We start from the raw sequence: 17,461 nt of genomic DNA on the forward strand, positions 1-17,461 counted from the left end.
GGTTATTTGTAAGATTTCATTTGAAAGGAAGGTTCTTTAGACCAAGAAAGAAAAGGAAAAAGATTTAAACCAATGACCTGCTCTAATCTCTTAGAAACTGAATCTCAGAGAAGTTAACTCCAAGGTAAAAGCATTTGTTAGTGCTAGAGGTAAGGTGAGAATTCAAGTTTTTTTATTCCTTGTCTTCATAAAGGTTCATAATAATATAATTATTGTGATGTCTTTTGTATAATTTGCATAATACTATGTATGTGTTCACATGTAGTATTTAAGTTACATAAGTGATGGGTACTATGAAATTACTATTGATCAAGAATGACTATTTATTAGATTTTAATTGAGATTATGGTTTATTTCATGTAAAAGGTCCTTTAAAATGCACATTCCTTACCAATCTAACTTGAATCATGATTAGCCTCACTTTAATTGATCTTTACAAGAATGTTTTTGAGTGGTCGGCATCAGTTTTAAGTTGAGCTCCTAGATTTCTTGAATAGGAAAGGATACTAATAACTGTTCTAGGGGAAATGATTTTGTAATATTTCACCTTGAAATTTTTTTTTTTTTTTTGAAATGGAGTCTCGCTCTGTTGCGCAAGCTGGAGTGCAGTGGCACGATCTCGGCTCACTGCAAGCTCCGCCTCCCGGGTTCACAGCATTCTCCTGCCTCAGACTCCCAAGTAGCTGGGACTACCAGCACCCGCCACCACGCCTGGCTAATTTTTTGCATTTTTAGTAGAGACAGGGTTTCACTGTGTTAGCCAGGATGGTCTCGATCTCCTGACCTCGTAGTCTGCCCGCCTCGGCCTCCCAAAGTGCTGGGATTACAGGCGTGAGCCACTGCGCCTGACTGCCTCACCTTGAATTTTTTAATTGAATTGAACCTTATAAACTAGTCTTCAGAATGACTAAACAGGTTAAATGTTTTAGCATTTAAATGTCAAATAGAGAAATCAAACTGACTTTTGAAAAAAAGAAAGATGTTTAATTTCAAATATATGAACCAAACTTCCAAATTTCTTCCATCAGTAAGAGTAACTAACTGTCTGAACTTAGTTATTATTACTGTGTCAAGTTAAATGATTGTACTTACTTTCCTTTACAGATTTGGATAAGTGAAGACAGTAATAACATTGAAGCAGTGAACCAGTGGAAAGAGACAGTAATAAATCCAGAAAAGGTTGTTATCAAGTGGCACAAATTAAATCCATCTTGAAGACTTCACACATTAATTTGGTGAAGAATTTGACATTCTTTTAGAAGACTTATGATTTCAATTTGCTACCAATGAGAAGAGACAAATCAATAAATTTGTCAATTTATGGGGGCTATAATTACAGTATATATTGTATCTGATAGAAAATTTGATAAGAAAGTATAATGAATTTTATCAGATATCCAAAGTAAAGGAAATGTTTTAAAACTGTGCAACACGACACAGATAGTAAAATCAAAGGATAGTATTAAGATGACTAAATAAATTATAAAGTCTATGAGAATATCAACCGCTGATAGTTCTTTCTATATTATGTTTTTGCTTTTGTATTTTAAGCTTTACTTAGATATTCAAAACCTGGTATAGCAAGTCTCTTAGTACTATTGATATTTAGAAGACTTCAACATTACTTCAGTGCTAGACATTATTGATTGGGTCTTGGCTCCACTGTTTACCTCTTGCTATATATTTTCTCCTGGTAAAAATGAATTGAACCATTTCAACTATTTTCTATATTGGGGGAAAGTTTAATCCCTGTGTTTTATAATTTTTTACCCATAAGACATCACATTACCACTTTGTAAGCTACTTATCTCCAAGAAACTTCAGAAATAGAAAACTACATTTTGGCAGGAATAATTGAAAACACCAGAAGGTTGAAGTTTAATTGGAAACCCAGAATATACATACTTTACTGTTTTCTTCCCTCAAATATTTTACTATTTGTTTTATTTGGAGTAAAAGTGAGAGTATCATCCATATGGTCCATCCTAATTCACAGAATTAAATGAGCTTAAATAGCAAATTCAGTATTTTATGATAATCAGTTCTTTGTTTTTAGTTTTTAAAATTTAGATTATTCTGTAATTTACAATGTTTGAGTATTTTCCCATTTTTTTTTTATTTATAACCATACCTGATTATACTGTGTAACAAATAAGTATTTTCTATTGTAGTTTTCTTTCCAGTACTTTAATTAGAACTCAGTATTTGGAAATAATTTCAGTTTAATTGACCATAAGAAGTGTGGCCAAAAAGAACAGCTTTTTGAAGGGGCAGATGACATTATACCTGATTTTAGAAAATCTCACTTTATTTTTGCTAATAAGTAGACCAAGTGCTCTGTGTTCTCAGTCTTCCCTTCCCCCCCGCCACATTCTTACTTTGTCACACACATGCAGAGATAGATGGTGATATTTTAGGCCAAGAGTATGCCTTGCTATAACCTAAGCATGCCTTGTTTATTCCAGCTCCTATGTTCTATGTATATCATTAACATTTTCCCAAATAAACATTTAATTCTCCTTTCCCTAGGTGCCATCTCCTCAAGCTACAAAATATCCATATCTTATATCCCCTTTGCTTCTACTGCCCTGATTTTGTGGTACCAGTACTCTCTGCCACTGAACATTTTGAAATACTTTTGTTTTAGATTTGTAAAAAATGACGTATAGGTCAATACTGACATGGACTTTTAAGATAAATCACCTGTGTGATACTATTTTGAATCTGAGACAAATACAAATTTTAAAAATTGTTTTTAAAAATAGACTTTTTTTTAGAGCAGTTGTAGGTTAACAGAAAAATTGAGAGGAAGATAGAGTTTCCTTTCTCCCCCAACAAAGCCCTCAACAGCCTCCCACGCTATCAATATCCTGCACCACAATGGTACATTGTTAGAATCGGTGAACCTACTCTCAAATATCATTATCATCCAAAGTTCATGGTTTACATTAGGGTTCCCTCTTGGTGTTATACATTCTATAGGTTTTGATAAATGTATGATGATATGTATCCATCATTATAATATAGAGTAGTTTCACTGCCCTATACATCCTCTGCAAATGCAACTATTTTGATGGGTACCAAAGAAGTAAATGTATTTACTGGCTTTCAGATAATAAATAACAGGCTTTATTGTTTATTTTAAAAGCTACAATTTGTTTTAGCTGGTTTCTCTGTTCTATTAATGCTTTCAATTTCCAAATTTAATATATGTAGTCATGCATTTAACTCAATATTTAATTATTTTATTTATTTAATTTTCTATATTCCTTTTTTTTTTTTTTGAGATGGAGTCTTGCTCTGTTGCCCAGTCTGGAGTGCAGTGGCATAATCTCGGCTCACTGCAAGCTCTGCCTTCCAGGTTCATGCCATTCTCCTGCCTCAGCCTCCCAAGTAGCTGGGACTACAGGCACCCGCCACCACGCTGGGCTAATTTTTTGTATTTTTAGTAGAGACGGGGTTTCACCATGGTCTCGATCTCCTGACCTCATGAAGTGCCTGCCTCGGCCTCCCAAAGTGCTGGGATTACAGGCATGAGCCACTGCGCCTGGCCTATATTCTTACGACATATGTATATGTGTAATTTAAGGGAAAGCTATGACTTCTTGGTTTCTTAGAGTCCTAGGTAAATCAAACAGTAAGAAGAAAACCTTTTCATTTAAACGACCTTTCAAGTAGAGAAGTATTGATGCAACTAAGATCCTAAATGTTTTAATTAGTGTTTACTTAAGCCTTTTCAGGTGAGGAGGTACTAACACTGGTTATTTCCTTGAAGCTTTATGTGGATCTGTAAATAGAAATCCTATCTCCTGCTAATAGGTGCACGTATTGTGAGAAAAACATTAGGAGCTGGTAGTAAAAAATGAGATTCTATGCCAAAATAACTTCTCTTTGTATTTGCCTAGGCATTTCTTGACCTTTACCCACTTACAGCAAGGAGAAGGGAATCATAATGATGCCACGTGACCAAAGGAAACCACAGAAAGGTTCTCATTGATAGCTGATAGCTCCCTCAGTGCTGATTCGTAACAGTGGATTTACTTGTAAGCTTTCAGATCAACACAAATAGCTGCAGCCCGGGTTAAAATATAACATCTGTATTTGGCTTTTTTTTTGCATGATTTTTTTTTTTTTTTTTTGAGACGGAGTCTCGCTCTGTAGCCCAGGCTGGAGTGTAGTGGCCGGATCTCAGCTCACTGCAAGCTCCGCCTCCCGGGTTCTCGCCATTCTCCTGCCTCAGCCTCCCGAATAGCTGGGACTACAGGCGCCGCCACCACGCCCGGCTAATTTTTTTTTTTGTATTTTTAGTAGAGACGGGGTTTCGCCGTGTTAGCCAGGATGGGCTCGATATCCTGACCTCGTGATCCGCCCGTCTCGGCCTCCCAAAGTGCTGGGATTACAGGCGTGAGCCACCGCGCCCGGCTTTTTGCATGATTTTTAAAAGCAGTGCTCCTACGGAAATGGCCTCTGAAGTATATCAGTTTCATCTCTTACCAAGACTGTTAAAAAGAAACTAGTGGGATTTTGAACAAGTTATGTAATTGTGGTCTGAAAAGAACCTAACCTGAAGTTCTGTTTAAATATAGTTATATGAATTTCTCTGATACTAATGTACTCAACAACCAGGTGGAAATTATATCTCCTAGTAACATTTTTTATTTTTGTTTAATCAAATATTTGCTTATAAAGGATTTCAGAAATTTGTAATAAATGTCAGCTTTTGATATCATGGCAGTAATCGACATTTCAAAAATATATATTTCCTTTCTGTGTTTGGTTGGGTGTAATGGGGAAAGTACCTGATAAAATGTCAGAGGGCACTTTCTAATGTCTTGGTGCATAAGCTATAATTTTTATTCAAAATTAAATTTCAAATGTTTGCAGTTTTGGCTAAAACATTGAGTTGAAAGAATTATGAAAAGTGGGCCCATATGAAGTACCATGTTCATTTTGAAATATAGATTTAAGATTTAGAAATATATTAAAAGAGTTAATGGAACCTCCTAAATTGGATTTTATTTTGTGGGTGAAGAATTGTAGGAAGATGAATGTGGCCTGCATTTTTAGTAATCTAGTGGATTTTTTTTAACTTAGTACTTTTTTATTTTTAAGTTTTTTAATCTATAAAAAATGTGATTTCTATAAACAATGATTACAATAAATCATTATATTAAACTGTAGGACTCTGATAATGGCAGTAGATGTCTAGAAAGAAAGTTCTGGGCTGGGCACAGTGGCTCACGCCTATAATCCCAGCACTTTGGGAGGCCAAGGTGGGCGGATCACAAGGTCAGGAAATCGAGATCATCCTGGCTAACATGGTGAAACCCTGTCTCTACTAAAAATTAGCCAGGCATGGTGGCGGGCGCCTGTAGTCCCAGCTACTCGGGAGGCTGATGCAGGAGAATGGTGTGAACCCGGGAGGCAGAGCTTGCAGTGAGCTGAGATCGTGCCACTGCACCCCCAGCCTGGGGGACAGAGCGAGACTCTTATCCGAAAAAAAAGAAAGAACGGTTTGTATGTCTTTTCAAAGGATAGAAAGCTATCTGATTCTATGCCAAACTAAACCACCAAATGAGAATATGAATTTTAAATGGTGATGATGTTTATTCAGTATTAATTTTCATATTCTGTGCTGTGGGATTTGGTTCTGGGTCACTTTCTTTTTTTTTTTTTTTTGAGATGGAGTCTCACTCTGTCGCCCAGGCTGGAGTGCAGTGGCACGATCTTGGCTCACTGCAACCTCCGCTCCCAGGTTAAAGCAATTCTCATGCCTCAGTCTCCTGAGTAGCTGGGATTACAGGCACCCACCACCATGCCTGGCTAATTTTTTCTTTTTTTTCCCTTTTTTTTTTTTTTTTTTTTTTTTTAGTAGAGACAGGATTTTGCCATGTTTGCCAAGCTGGCCTTGAACTCTTCACCTCAGGTGATCCACCTGCCTCGGCCTCCCAAAGTGCTTGGATTGCAGGCGTGAGCCACTGCTCTGCCTTTAGTTTCTGAGGCAGTAGGATGATAAAAATGTCTGCCCTTCATGATAGGATACTTATTTTAGCAGAAATAAATTTGGTTGACTGTGGTTTAAAATTGTCTTTTAATTTCTGCGTCTTTCATCTTTCTTGATTATATAATGTATGAAGTCAATCTTGAAACCACATTTTTTAATGAGCCATTTTATGTGATATATTTAATAATGCAAAAAAATCTAGTACTTCACACAAAGAACCATGCTTTGTGCTTTCAGGGATACAAGAATGAATAAGCCGTCATTGTTTACACTGAGATTTTATATTTAGGTAGGTAAATGAAACAATATAAAGCAAGATTCTAGGAGAAAGCAGGATTGAAGGTGTGAACAAAATGTTTTAGAGGCTCAAATAAAGAATTTAATGCACCTGAAGGAATTAGGAAAGGTTTGATAGGTCCCTGACCTGAAACACACAAAACCAAGCACTGCTGTTCATGATCACTAACTCTGCCTCCCTAGCCATCTTACTTCATTTGTGTTGTCAGCTGACTCACCGTGAAAAAGTTTATACTTTCTTTCACTCTCTTCTAACCTTTAGCCCACCTGCTGCTTTCTTTGCTCTTAGTAGAAGATCTTATGTCATGATTCGCAAAGAAAATAATGTCGGGTTTTCCTCCAACTTCCTACCACCATATCCACAAACTTGTTTTTACCCATATCCATCCTTTCCCCCATTATGTTAGAAAGCCAGTGCTTCCTTGTGACTTCTGAATCCAGTCCTTTCTGCTTTCTCTGGGATTTCATTCCATTTGTTATGCCCATTCTCTCCTATTTTTGAGCCATTCCCACTCACTCTACTGGATTCTTTGTTTCATCTTTGAAACCTCTGGTGTGTGGCTGTCGCAAAATTGGTTGGTGATGTGTTTGATGCAAAGAACCCTACAGATACAGTTTTGGGGGTTAGGTTTTTGTGTTGATGAAGGAACCTATGTAAACTTCAAAGGACTGAATGTTTATGTCCCCCCAAAATTCGTATGTTGAAATGCTAACCCCCAAGATGATAGTATTAGGAGGTGGGACCTTTGGGAAAAGATTAAGTCTTTAAGGCATTAGTAATTAGGCTGTTAAGGGATTAGTGCCCGTATAAAAAAGACCCAAAGAAAACCCTCGCCCCTTCTACCGGCTAAGGTTACAGTGAACAGATGACTTTCTATGAGGAAGCAAGCCTTTACCCAAAACCAAATCTGCCAGCATCTTGATATTAGACTTCCCAACGTCCAGAACTGTGAGGAATAAATGTTCATTGTAAGCTACCCAGTTCATGGTATTTTGTTATATCAGCCTGAATAGACTAAGAAACATTACATAAAGCAGGAGCCAATGCAGCATGCTCCCCTTAGAGGTGTGTCTTCCCAGGTTCCCAAAGCTTTTCCTGGGTCGGACCGCTATGGGTGAGTCTACGCATAGCCAGTGAAGATTCTCCTGGGCACCAGAAGCTCTTTTTCATTCTCACAGGAGTTTCTTTCCTCACTTTCCTTCTTCCACCTGACTATTCCCAAGCATAGCCTTCATGTCTGCTTGCTCAACAAGTGTTAGTAACTGGTAGTCTACAATCCCAACAAATTCTTGAGTAATTATTGGAATTTAAGTATAACTAACTCAATGAATAGGAAGGTTGGTTTCTCAGCATAGCATCCATTAGGTCACCTTTCTCTGTGGTTTCTTCTTAAAAAATATTCCTAGACTTCCTCTCCTGTTCTAGATTCTGCCTTATCTGTTCTCCCCTTTATAGATAATTTCTTTTTTTTTTTTTTTTTTTTTTTTGAGACCGAGTCTGGCTCTGTCGCCCAGGCTGGAGTGCAGTGGCGCGATCTCTGCTCACTGCAAGCTCCACCACCTCCCGGGTTCACGCCATTCTCCTGCCTCAGCCTCCCTAGAAGCTGGGACTACAGGTGCCCGCCAGCACGCCCGGCTAATTTTTTTGTATTTTTAGTAGAGACGGGGCTTCACTGTGTTTGCCAGGATGGTCTCGATCTCCTGACCTCGTGATCCGCCCACCTCGGCCTCCCAAAGTGCTGGGGTTACAGGCGTGGGCCACCGCGCCCGGCCTATAGATAATTTCTAACCGCTCTGTCCTTAGTCCATTCTCTTCAATCTTCCATCCTAACCACTCCACCAGAGTTCATGTTAAAGTCTTAATAAATGCTTTTCAGCTATTTTTTTCCCTTTATTCTCATCAACTTTATTAACAATAGCTTTCTGTCTCTCTCTCTCTATCTGCCTCTCTCCTTGAAACCATCTCTCCCTCTGACTTTCATGTCATTATGCTCTGCTTATTTTTTTAAACACCTTCCTAGTCTATTCTTTTCTTCTCTGTTTGGCTCATCTTCATGCACTTGACTTTAAAAAGTAGAAGGTCTTTAGGACTCAGTCCTAGGCCATCTTTTCTTGTCATTCCACACTGTTGTCCTGGGCAACCTCATTTGTTTCCATGACTTGAAATGCTATCTACTGTCTAAAGGCTGTCAAATTTACATCTCTACCCAAATCTTGCTGTGCGTTCCACTGTCATATAGCTAATGTGGACATCTTTTCTTGAATGTGTTCTAAGTCAAACTTTTGATTTCCTGTTCCTACCACGAGTGTGATCTTCACTTTTCCCCATCTGAGTAAAAGGCACTATCATCCACCTAGTTGGTCATCCCAGAAACCTATTCATTGAGTTAATTACACTTAAATTCTAATAATTATTTAGGAATTTGTTGGAATCATTTTCTACCGGTTACTAACACATGTAAATGGAAAAACTATTTCTCTTTCTGTATTCTGGATGTGCAGGGGGAAGAATTAAAAGAAGAAAAGCTGTTTCTTTATTCTTACAACACTTCTGACACTAAGTGTGTGGGCTTTTCCCACCAAGCAATTCTTTAATTCCCTGTGGACACCAACTGGGTGTTGTGTAATTTACCTTAATTCCAACACTACCCAGAATTAGCACAGATCCCACAAGTTAAAGTCTCAGTTCCACAGACTGCCCCCCACTTCCTATGCCAATCGTAAGTAGCGGGTCTCCAGGCTACCCACAACTTTGGTCTGACTTGACTACAAATTGGAGGTTCTCATGACACTTCAGGTTTGGTAATTTGCTAAAATTGCTCACAGAACTCAGGGAAACAGTTTATGTACATGTCAGTTTTTTATAAAGGATTCAAGTCAGGAACAGCCAAATGGAAGAGATGCATGGGCAAGCCAGCGGGGAGGGATGTGGAACTTCCCTGCCCGCTCGGGGAGTGCCACCTTGCAGGCTCTTCGATGTGTTTATCAACAATAAGCCCTCTGGACTTCATTTAGGATTTTTATGAAGACGTCATTACATAGACATGGTTGATTAAATAATTAGCCATTGGTGGAACTCAATCTCTACCTACTCTCTCTTCCCTAGAGGCTGAGGGGGCTTGGGAGATGGACCTGAATATTCCAACCCTCTAACTATATTTTTGTTTTCCTGGCAACAAGACCCCTATTCTTAGCGGCTTTCCAAAAGTCACCTCATTAACATAAACTGGGATGTGGTTGAAAGGGGCTTGTTAGGAATGACACAAGATGCTACTTTAAACTTCATTACTCTGGAGCTATTTCAGGAGCCAGGGACAAAAACCAAATATGAGAAAAGATACCTCATCACACTTATTGCTTAGGAAATTCCAAGCATCTTAGGTGTGTTGATGGTACAGTGGTGAGCATAGCTGCCTTCTAAGGGTTTTAGGAGCTCTGTGCCAGGAGTCAATGACAGAGACCACATCTATATTATATCAGTATCACACCTTGGAACTCTTATCTCCCATACTCAGTCACCCTGTTCTGAAATATATATCCTAAATAGATCTTGAATGCACCCACTTCTCCATCTCCACTGAAACTTCTCTAATCAAAGGCAGTATCATCTCCCACCTGTAGTATTGTACTTTCCTTATAATCTGATTGTCACACCTTGGTTCTCGGTGCTCTTAGTATGAAGTCCAAAGTCCTTAACACAGCCTACAAGGCCCTTGTTGGGGATGACAGACTTTTCCTCTACCCTCTTATATTCAGTGAATGGGGGCCTGTTAAACTAACAAATGACAGGTTAACAGGAGAAAAGACACAATTTTTATTAATGTTTACATGCGTGAATATTCACAGAAAAGTGAAACTCAAAGAGGTAATTAGACTAGGAGTTTATGTATCTTTTTAATAAAGGAAAGGAGGTTTGGACTTTAAGAGATAAATTGTGGGGAAGTGACTAGGAAATACATGGGGGAACTAATAGAGGATAAGGGTTATTTTAGTTAGGTCTGTTTGTGCAAACTCATCTCAGTGTTGACTCTCCATCTCCAGTGATAAGTCACTCCTCTTCCTGGTCCACGGAGTACAGAGGACACCTTCACAAAGTGTAATTTATGCCCTGCTTTTAGGCAGTTAAGGGGACAGCAAAGAACTCTTCCTACATCTATTGATTCTCAGTTGCTTTCAGCTCAAAATCTTTATGCCAAAGTGGCATACTTTGGGGTGACATATCCTGATCCTCTTTCTCCTGTTGTGTTGTAAGGAATAATTGTGTTACTTAAAATGGGTTGGGTTTTTTGTTTTGCTTGATTTTTTGATGATCGGTCAGATGCAGACGTGTAATAACACCATGGAGAGGCATGTGAAAATGAAGGAGATTTATTATACTGACAAGTCCTGGAAGAGGGAGGCATGGCATGCCATGCAGGGGGTATGTGGGAGGAACTCTCAGGGAGTGAGCTCAACCAAGCAGATGGGGAGCAGAGAGAGGGTCAGGGGAAGGACCTGTGACAAGGGCCTTTGTTGGTGGTCAGGATACAGTATATAAGCAAAAAGCATGAGAGTGTTTCATTGGAGTGTTTGAATGTCACTAGGTCACAGTCAGAATAGCAAAAATGGGAACTTGTGGCAGGAGCCAGCCTTCTCACACTGGTGCACCTGATTGCCCAGACAGAGTGTTCATAGCCTGTTCGTGGGAATCTTGAGGCATCAAGAAAATAGGAAGTTTTAAAAATTTACAATATCCCTGTATCATCTGAGCTCTGCCTTCCACTCCAGCCTTATTTTTAACAATTCTCCTCTTTAATCTCACTGATCTGTTTTCAATTCTTGGAGAATGGACAATACACACTTAGCTTCCTCTGGATTTTCACACGTCCTGTTTCACCTATGTGGAATAGTTTCTCTCTTCACTCTTCCCTTTACTAAAGCCTATTCTATTTTTAAAGGTGCCAGCTTAAATATCTGTTCCTCAGAAAAGTCTCTTTTGACTTTTCAAGCAATATTAGATCTTGTTTTCATATACTTTATACTTTTTCTTTATAGCTTTTATCAGAATTATGGTTAAATAGTTACATGGTTGTCTCTCCTAGACTGTAATTTCCATGAAAGCAGGGTCTTGTTTATTGCTGCATTCCTGAGCCTAGTACAGTATCTGGCCTATAAGAGGTACATAGTCAATATTTGTTCATTTACGCATTTAACTGATAGGCAATGTTTTGAGTGTTAGGGATTTAACAGTGAACAAACAAAAAAAAAATGAATGAACACATAGAGTTAGGTTTTATGGTTCAGTAAAGTGGTAGTTAAGGCCAGTATCTTCTTATTGAAAGAGATAATGCTGTATAATACATTATTACCGTATTTACTTTAAAATTCATTGGTACATTTCTTAATCAGAGAGAAGAGAAATATAATAGCTTCATATCTAACTCATACTATCAAGCTTACAAAAAACTTCTGAAATTCTAAAGTGTTTATAACACAGAATGCTAAATTTAGTAGACTGCTGAGATGTTTATCAGATTTTGCCTTATTATTCCATGTTAGCAGCTTAATGTGTATCATTAAGAACAAAAATTATATTAATTTTTTAAAACATTTATTTTTTGCAGGGAATGAGTTAAATTTGATTTCTATATAAAGTAGGAACAATACTTAGATTTTGTCCAGCTTTGAAATTTTCTTATAAGATGTAACTAACTCACCCTACATAAATAAGTACTGTAGTTATTATCTACCAGCCTAAACAGGATTTATAAGACTTCTGTAGGAAAGAAGATGAGTGTAGAAAATTGGTTAGATGATAGTTCTACTCCTGGAGGGAGAAAATGAGAATTTTGGAGACCTTTCCTGATATAATTTAGGAAATGGATTCAGGGAAGAGTCTATAAGAGAAGCAGGCCTCATCCCATGTACATCTCAATACTAGGGACAATTTCCTCTTCCTCTCCTTATCCAGGAAGGACAGATAATAGATCTGCAGATAAAGAAGGTGAAAAGGATTGCTGAGTAATGTTTTCTTAAGTCATAATGAAAAAGAACCCTGGGAAGAACAGATGGACAACCAGATAGAGGCCTTTGAGAGTAAGGAAAGTTTATGGAGAATAGCTAAGGATGGAAAAGTAAGAAGGTAAGGGTGCAGTTGTATAGTGACCCTATATGCTTCCTAATACTATATGCATTTTCATTTTATATAAGTTGTCTTGTCATAATTCAGATTTCCTTCAGAGGAATATATACAAAATTCTTATATTGCCCCTTCCTCTTCTCCTTTCCTGCATCCTTTCCTCCTGCCCTCCTTCCTCCCTCTCTCTCCAATCCCTGCTATTTGCCAAAACTCCTGCTCGATGTTTTGCTTTCCTGATTGAAAACCTGAAAACTAGTTTGGTCTATGGTAATAAAAATCACTGGCTCTCATGCCTGGAAAAGACCCTAAGAGTCCTCTACTGTAAATACTCAGCTAACTAGAACATAGCAATATTTATTTTCAACAAATATTTATTGGGCAGCTACTTTGTGCTGCTCATTTCAGGTGCTAGGAGTACAACACTAAGCAAAATAGACCAAAAAACGCTGCCCTCATAGAGCTTATATTTTAGTGAATAAATCAGAATATACAGAATATTTTCAACTAAAATATGATGGGTTTCATGCAATGAATGAACAAATAGAAAATCAGAACACGGGGTTTCACTGTGTTAGCCAGGATGGTCTATATCTCCTGACCTCATGATCCGCCCGCCTTGGCCTCCCAAAGTGCCGGGATCACAGGCGTGAGCCACTGTGCCCGGCCCCAAGATACTGGGCTTTTACAGGGGAATGGCCACATCGAGGGTCAAGAAAATTACTGGTCTTTCCTTCTATATGACTGTTCTGTATGCCATTCTTCATCACTGAATCTCTTTCTGTCTTCAAATGCTCATATTAATAATGTACTAATGCATTATTATCCAGGTTTTTTTTTTCAAAAAAAAGATACATTTATTTTTTTAAAAACCTTTTAGTTTCAGGGGCACATGTGCAGTTTTGTTATATAGTAAATTATGTGTTGCGGGTGTTTGATGTACAGATTATTTCATCACCCAGGTAATAAGCATGGTACCTGATAGGTAGTTTTTTGATCCTTGCCCTGCTTCCACTCTCTACTCTCAAGTAGACCCTGGTATCTATTGTTCTCTTCTTTGTGGCCATGTGTACTCATGTTTAGCTCCTACTTATAAGTGAGAACATATGGTATTTGGTTTTCTGTTCCTGCATTAGTTTGCCTAGGATAATGGCCTCCAGCTCCATCTATGTTGCTGCAAAATACATGATCTTGTTCATTGTTATGGCTGTATTGTATTCCATGATGTATATGTACCACATGTTCTTTATCCAGTCTGCCGTTGATGGTAATCTAGGTTGATTCCGTGTCTTTGCTATTGTGAATAGTGCTGTGATGAACATTAAGTGTGCACATGTCTTTATGGTAGAACAATTTATATTCCTTTGGGTATAGACCCAATAATGGGATTGCTGAGTTGAATGGTAGTTCTGTTTTAAGTTCTTTGAGAAATAACCACTGCTTTCCACAGTGGCTGAACTAATTTACATTCCCACCAGAAGTATATAAGCATTCCTTTTTCTCTACAGCCTTGCCAGCATCTGTTATTTTTTGACTTTTTAATATTAGCCACTCTGACTGGTGTCAAATGGTATCTCATTGTGGTTTTGATTTGCATTTCTCTAATGATGAGTGATATTCAGCATTTTTTCATTTGGCTCGTTGGCCAAGTGTATGTCTTCTTTTGAATAGTGTCTGTTCATGTCCTTTGCCCCCTATAAAGAGGCATATTTTTATATAAAGAAGTACTATTATATACCTTTATATACCTATAAAGCTATATATTGGTTACTTTATATACCTATAAGAGGTACTATTTTCCTTGAGCTACTTTTTTTCTCTCGAGACAGGGTCTCACTCTGTCACTCAGTCTGGAGTGCAGCGGTGTGATCATAACTCACGTGCAGCCTTAACCTCCTGGGTTCAAGCAATCCTCCTACCTCAGCCACTTAAGAAGCTAGAACTACAGGCATGTGCCACCATGCCTGGCTCTTATTTTTATTTTTATTTTTTTTGAGACAGAATCTCGCTCTGTTGCCCAGGCTGGAGTGCAGTGGCTCGATCTCGGCTCACTGCAAGTTCCTCCTCCCGGGTTCACGCCATTCTCCTGCCTCAGCCTCCCGAGTAGCTGGGACTACAGGCTCCCGCAACCATGCCCAGCTAATTTTTTTGTGTTTTTAGTAGAGACGGGGTTTTACTGTGTTAGCCAGGATGGTCTCTTATCTCCTGACCTCGTGATCCACCCGCCTTGGCCTCCCAAAGTGCCGGGATTACAGGCGTGAGCCACCATGCCCAGCCCCAAGATGCTGGACTTTTACAGGGGAATGGCCACATCGAGGGTCAAGAAAATTACTGTAAGTGGTAGGATTTGGCTTATGATAATGTGTGTGTATGTGCATATACCTGAGCTCACAATACACATGCCATTTATCTTGTAGAATTAGAAAAATGACATGTTTTCCTGAAAATGAGGGAAATAAATGATCAACGGGGTAAGAAGACTGGTGGAAATTTAGTAACAGATTTGATCACAGTCAAGTGTGTTTCTTTGCCTAGTCCAGAAAAAAAACTAAGCTTGACAAATAAGGAAGTTTTCCCTTTCCTAGTCCAGAAGAAACTAAGTTGTAGACACAAAACAGTAAAGTGTTTGGGATAATGCCATGGATTCTTTGGCTTAGATTATATGTGGTTGTACGGAGCCGGATCTGCTCATTGTGTCTCGCATTCTGTCTCAGCTATGTGATAATAAATGATGAATTCTCAAGGAGTTTCTATCCCTGCTTCCTTCTTGGAAGCTGATAAGGTTAAAAACATTTTTTTTTCCCTTATGGTTTACCTGGGTATGTGAAAGAAAATAGTTCTTGACCTTTTTTCTTCCCTAGCATATCTGAAGGGTATGACACATTTCCATCACTAATAGTGAGTCATACTAGCAATAATTTTCACCTAGCTTGTGAATCTTGAAAAAAGCCCCCAATTATTGAAGGAGGTAGAACATAGTGAAATGCACACACATACCTAGTCTATGTCGTTTTATCTTCAGGCAGTTCACACATGAAAATGTAATCTGTTCTTTTGAATTTCTTAATCACTTTTTCTATATTAATCTTATTGCCTAGATAATTTCTATGCCCCAGGAATAAGGAAAATGAACAAGATATACTTATTTTATTTTTTGAAATCAGAATGTTGGAAGATATTAATATTTTGGTCTTTGGGCCACATTTGGAAAACTTTGGTTTAACCACTCAAAATATTAATTTGTAAAGCAGAAATAATAATTCTTTTCAGGACTCTGTGTGATTGTGATTGGTTGCTATAAAAGAAGTAGATGAATTTGGTTGTTGTTTGAGAAGGGAGATGAGAATAACTTGGGGAGACCAAAACCACTCAGGATGGCTTCACAGTCCTTAAGTCTAGGCCCTCAGTTTTACAAGGCTTGAGTTTTAATTTCATCAGGATGCTAATAAATTAGGGGAATTAGTTCAGCTAATAAAACTTTCCAAAGTCTGATGTGCAAACTGTAATACCAGTTTGCTAGTTTATAAATGGAAGATAGTCCCTTCCAATGATATAAATATTTATGTCTGCCTTTACAGCACCTCTGCATTGTATCAGGGCATGCATGAAGTTGAATTTTAGAAGCCAGGTAATTGTTTAGGGAGCATGCAATCAAAGCAAAGGGAAGTGAATTGTAGACAGAGGTATTATCCAGGCCATGGCGCGGCCAGTGTAACATCCTGCCTCAAACAGGAGTCTGCTGAAGATCCTTACTGTCAGATGCCCAGATTTAGTGTCTTTCTCTTGGAGAGCACAGGACTTACACTGTTTATACTGTTTCTTTGACCGTCCCATTCGCTATATTTCATTCTAACCATCCCCACCTGTTTACAGAATCTTTGGCCAGACAAGTTATCGTTTAATTGATGAGATTTCAACTTGCTAAGTTAAAATCCCATTTTACGATGTCTCCCAGACATTATACCCGGGTTATCTGAAGTGCAGTTTTAGGAACTCTCTCCAGTCTTTGGTAATAAATAAATGTATGTCTGAAGTCTCTAGGTTTGCAAAATTTCATCTATCAACAGCATTTGAAGTATTTGACATACTTGATTATTCCTTCCTTAACACATTTCTTCACTTTTGAGAAACTATTTTTGGGGTGTGGGGGTTCCTTTATTACTGTATTAGCTAGCATGGCAAATATGGCATTGTCATCCAAAGGGTAAGGAAGCTAAACACGGTTTATATTGTAGTTAGTTGGTAGGCTTCATACCACAAGGAAAGTAAGAGAAAATTGTTAGGATAGAATACCTCTCTGGCTTGTCAAAGACTATTTCAGGTCATCATCACAGTATGTGAATCTGCATCCCAAGAATATGTCAGTTTGGAATTTGGATGCCTGGAACTGAGAGATTCTAACCACTGATGTGTTGTTGTAAAATAACTGTTTCTTTCTTTCCTTTTTTTTTTCTTTTTTTGGTAGAGATGGAGCCTTGTTATGTGGCCCAGGCTGGTCTCAAACTCCGGGCCTCACATGATCCTCCCACCTCAGCCTCTTAAAATTTTGGGATGACAGGGATTACATCTGTCAAAATACCTGTTTCTGTCTTTTTATGCTCCTCACATTCTTTAGCAAGTTTTCCATTTTTATTGCAGGGTCACTGGAAAGTGTTATAAGTATACTTTTGATACTATTATATCTTACATCACTGTATTTATCCAAAAGTGACAGCGTTTTCTTTTTTTTGTTTGTTTGTTTTGCCTTAGGAAGAAAGTGGCAAGAAGTGGATTTTTCATGTCAAGTGTGGTGTACTACTGTTTGAAAGAAATACAATCTTAAAACAGTATTATATTTTAAAGACTTGCTGATATTCTCTGTAAGGTCACAATATTTTTTGCATGTTTCAGAAGTAGGGTTTCTTCATTATGAGATTCGTAATGTTCACAATGTAATCTAAAATTTAAGATTCTTTGATTCAGTCATATTTTTCCCTTTTTTGTAGGGAGTTGGTGGTGCTAACAAGTCATGTAAAAGTAACTTATTTGCATTTTTAACCAAAGTG

At 38.1% G+C, this 17,461-nt stretch overlaps 1 protein-coding gene across 6 annotated transcripts in view; it reads left to right on the plus strand.

The window, feature by feature from the left end:
* Window positions 1-17,461, plus strand: part of TC2N (tandem C2 domains, nuclear) — a 271,057-nt gene that overhangs the window by 84,200 nt on the left and 169,396 nt on the right. For 3 of the 6 annotated variants that reach the window (XM_050799092.1, XM_050799091.1, XM_050799093.1), the window contains exons 12-13: window positions 1,105-1,179; window positions 3,906-5,175. In XM_050799092.1, the coding sequence (XP_050655049.1) occupies window positions 1,105-1,179; window positions 3,906-3,953 (123 nt within the window). In that variant the 3' untranslated portion in view covers window positions 3,954-5,175. Of the gene's footprint in view, window positions 1-1,104; window positions 5,176-17,461 lie in introns of those variants that run through there. The other 3 variants (XR_007727590.1, XM_050799095.1, XM_050799094.1) reach the window with 3 other exon arrangements.

This window comes from Macaca thibetana, chromosome 7, assembly GCF_024542745.1.
Source record: "Macaca thibetana thibetana isolate TM-01 chromosome 7, ASM2454274v1, whole genome shotgun sequence".
Classification (NCBI taxonomy): Eukaryota; Metazoa; Chordata; class Mammalia; order Primates; family Cercopithecidae; genus Macaca; species Macaca thibetana.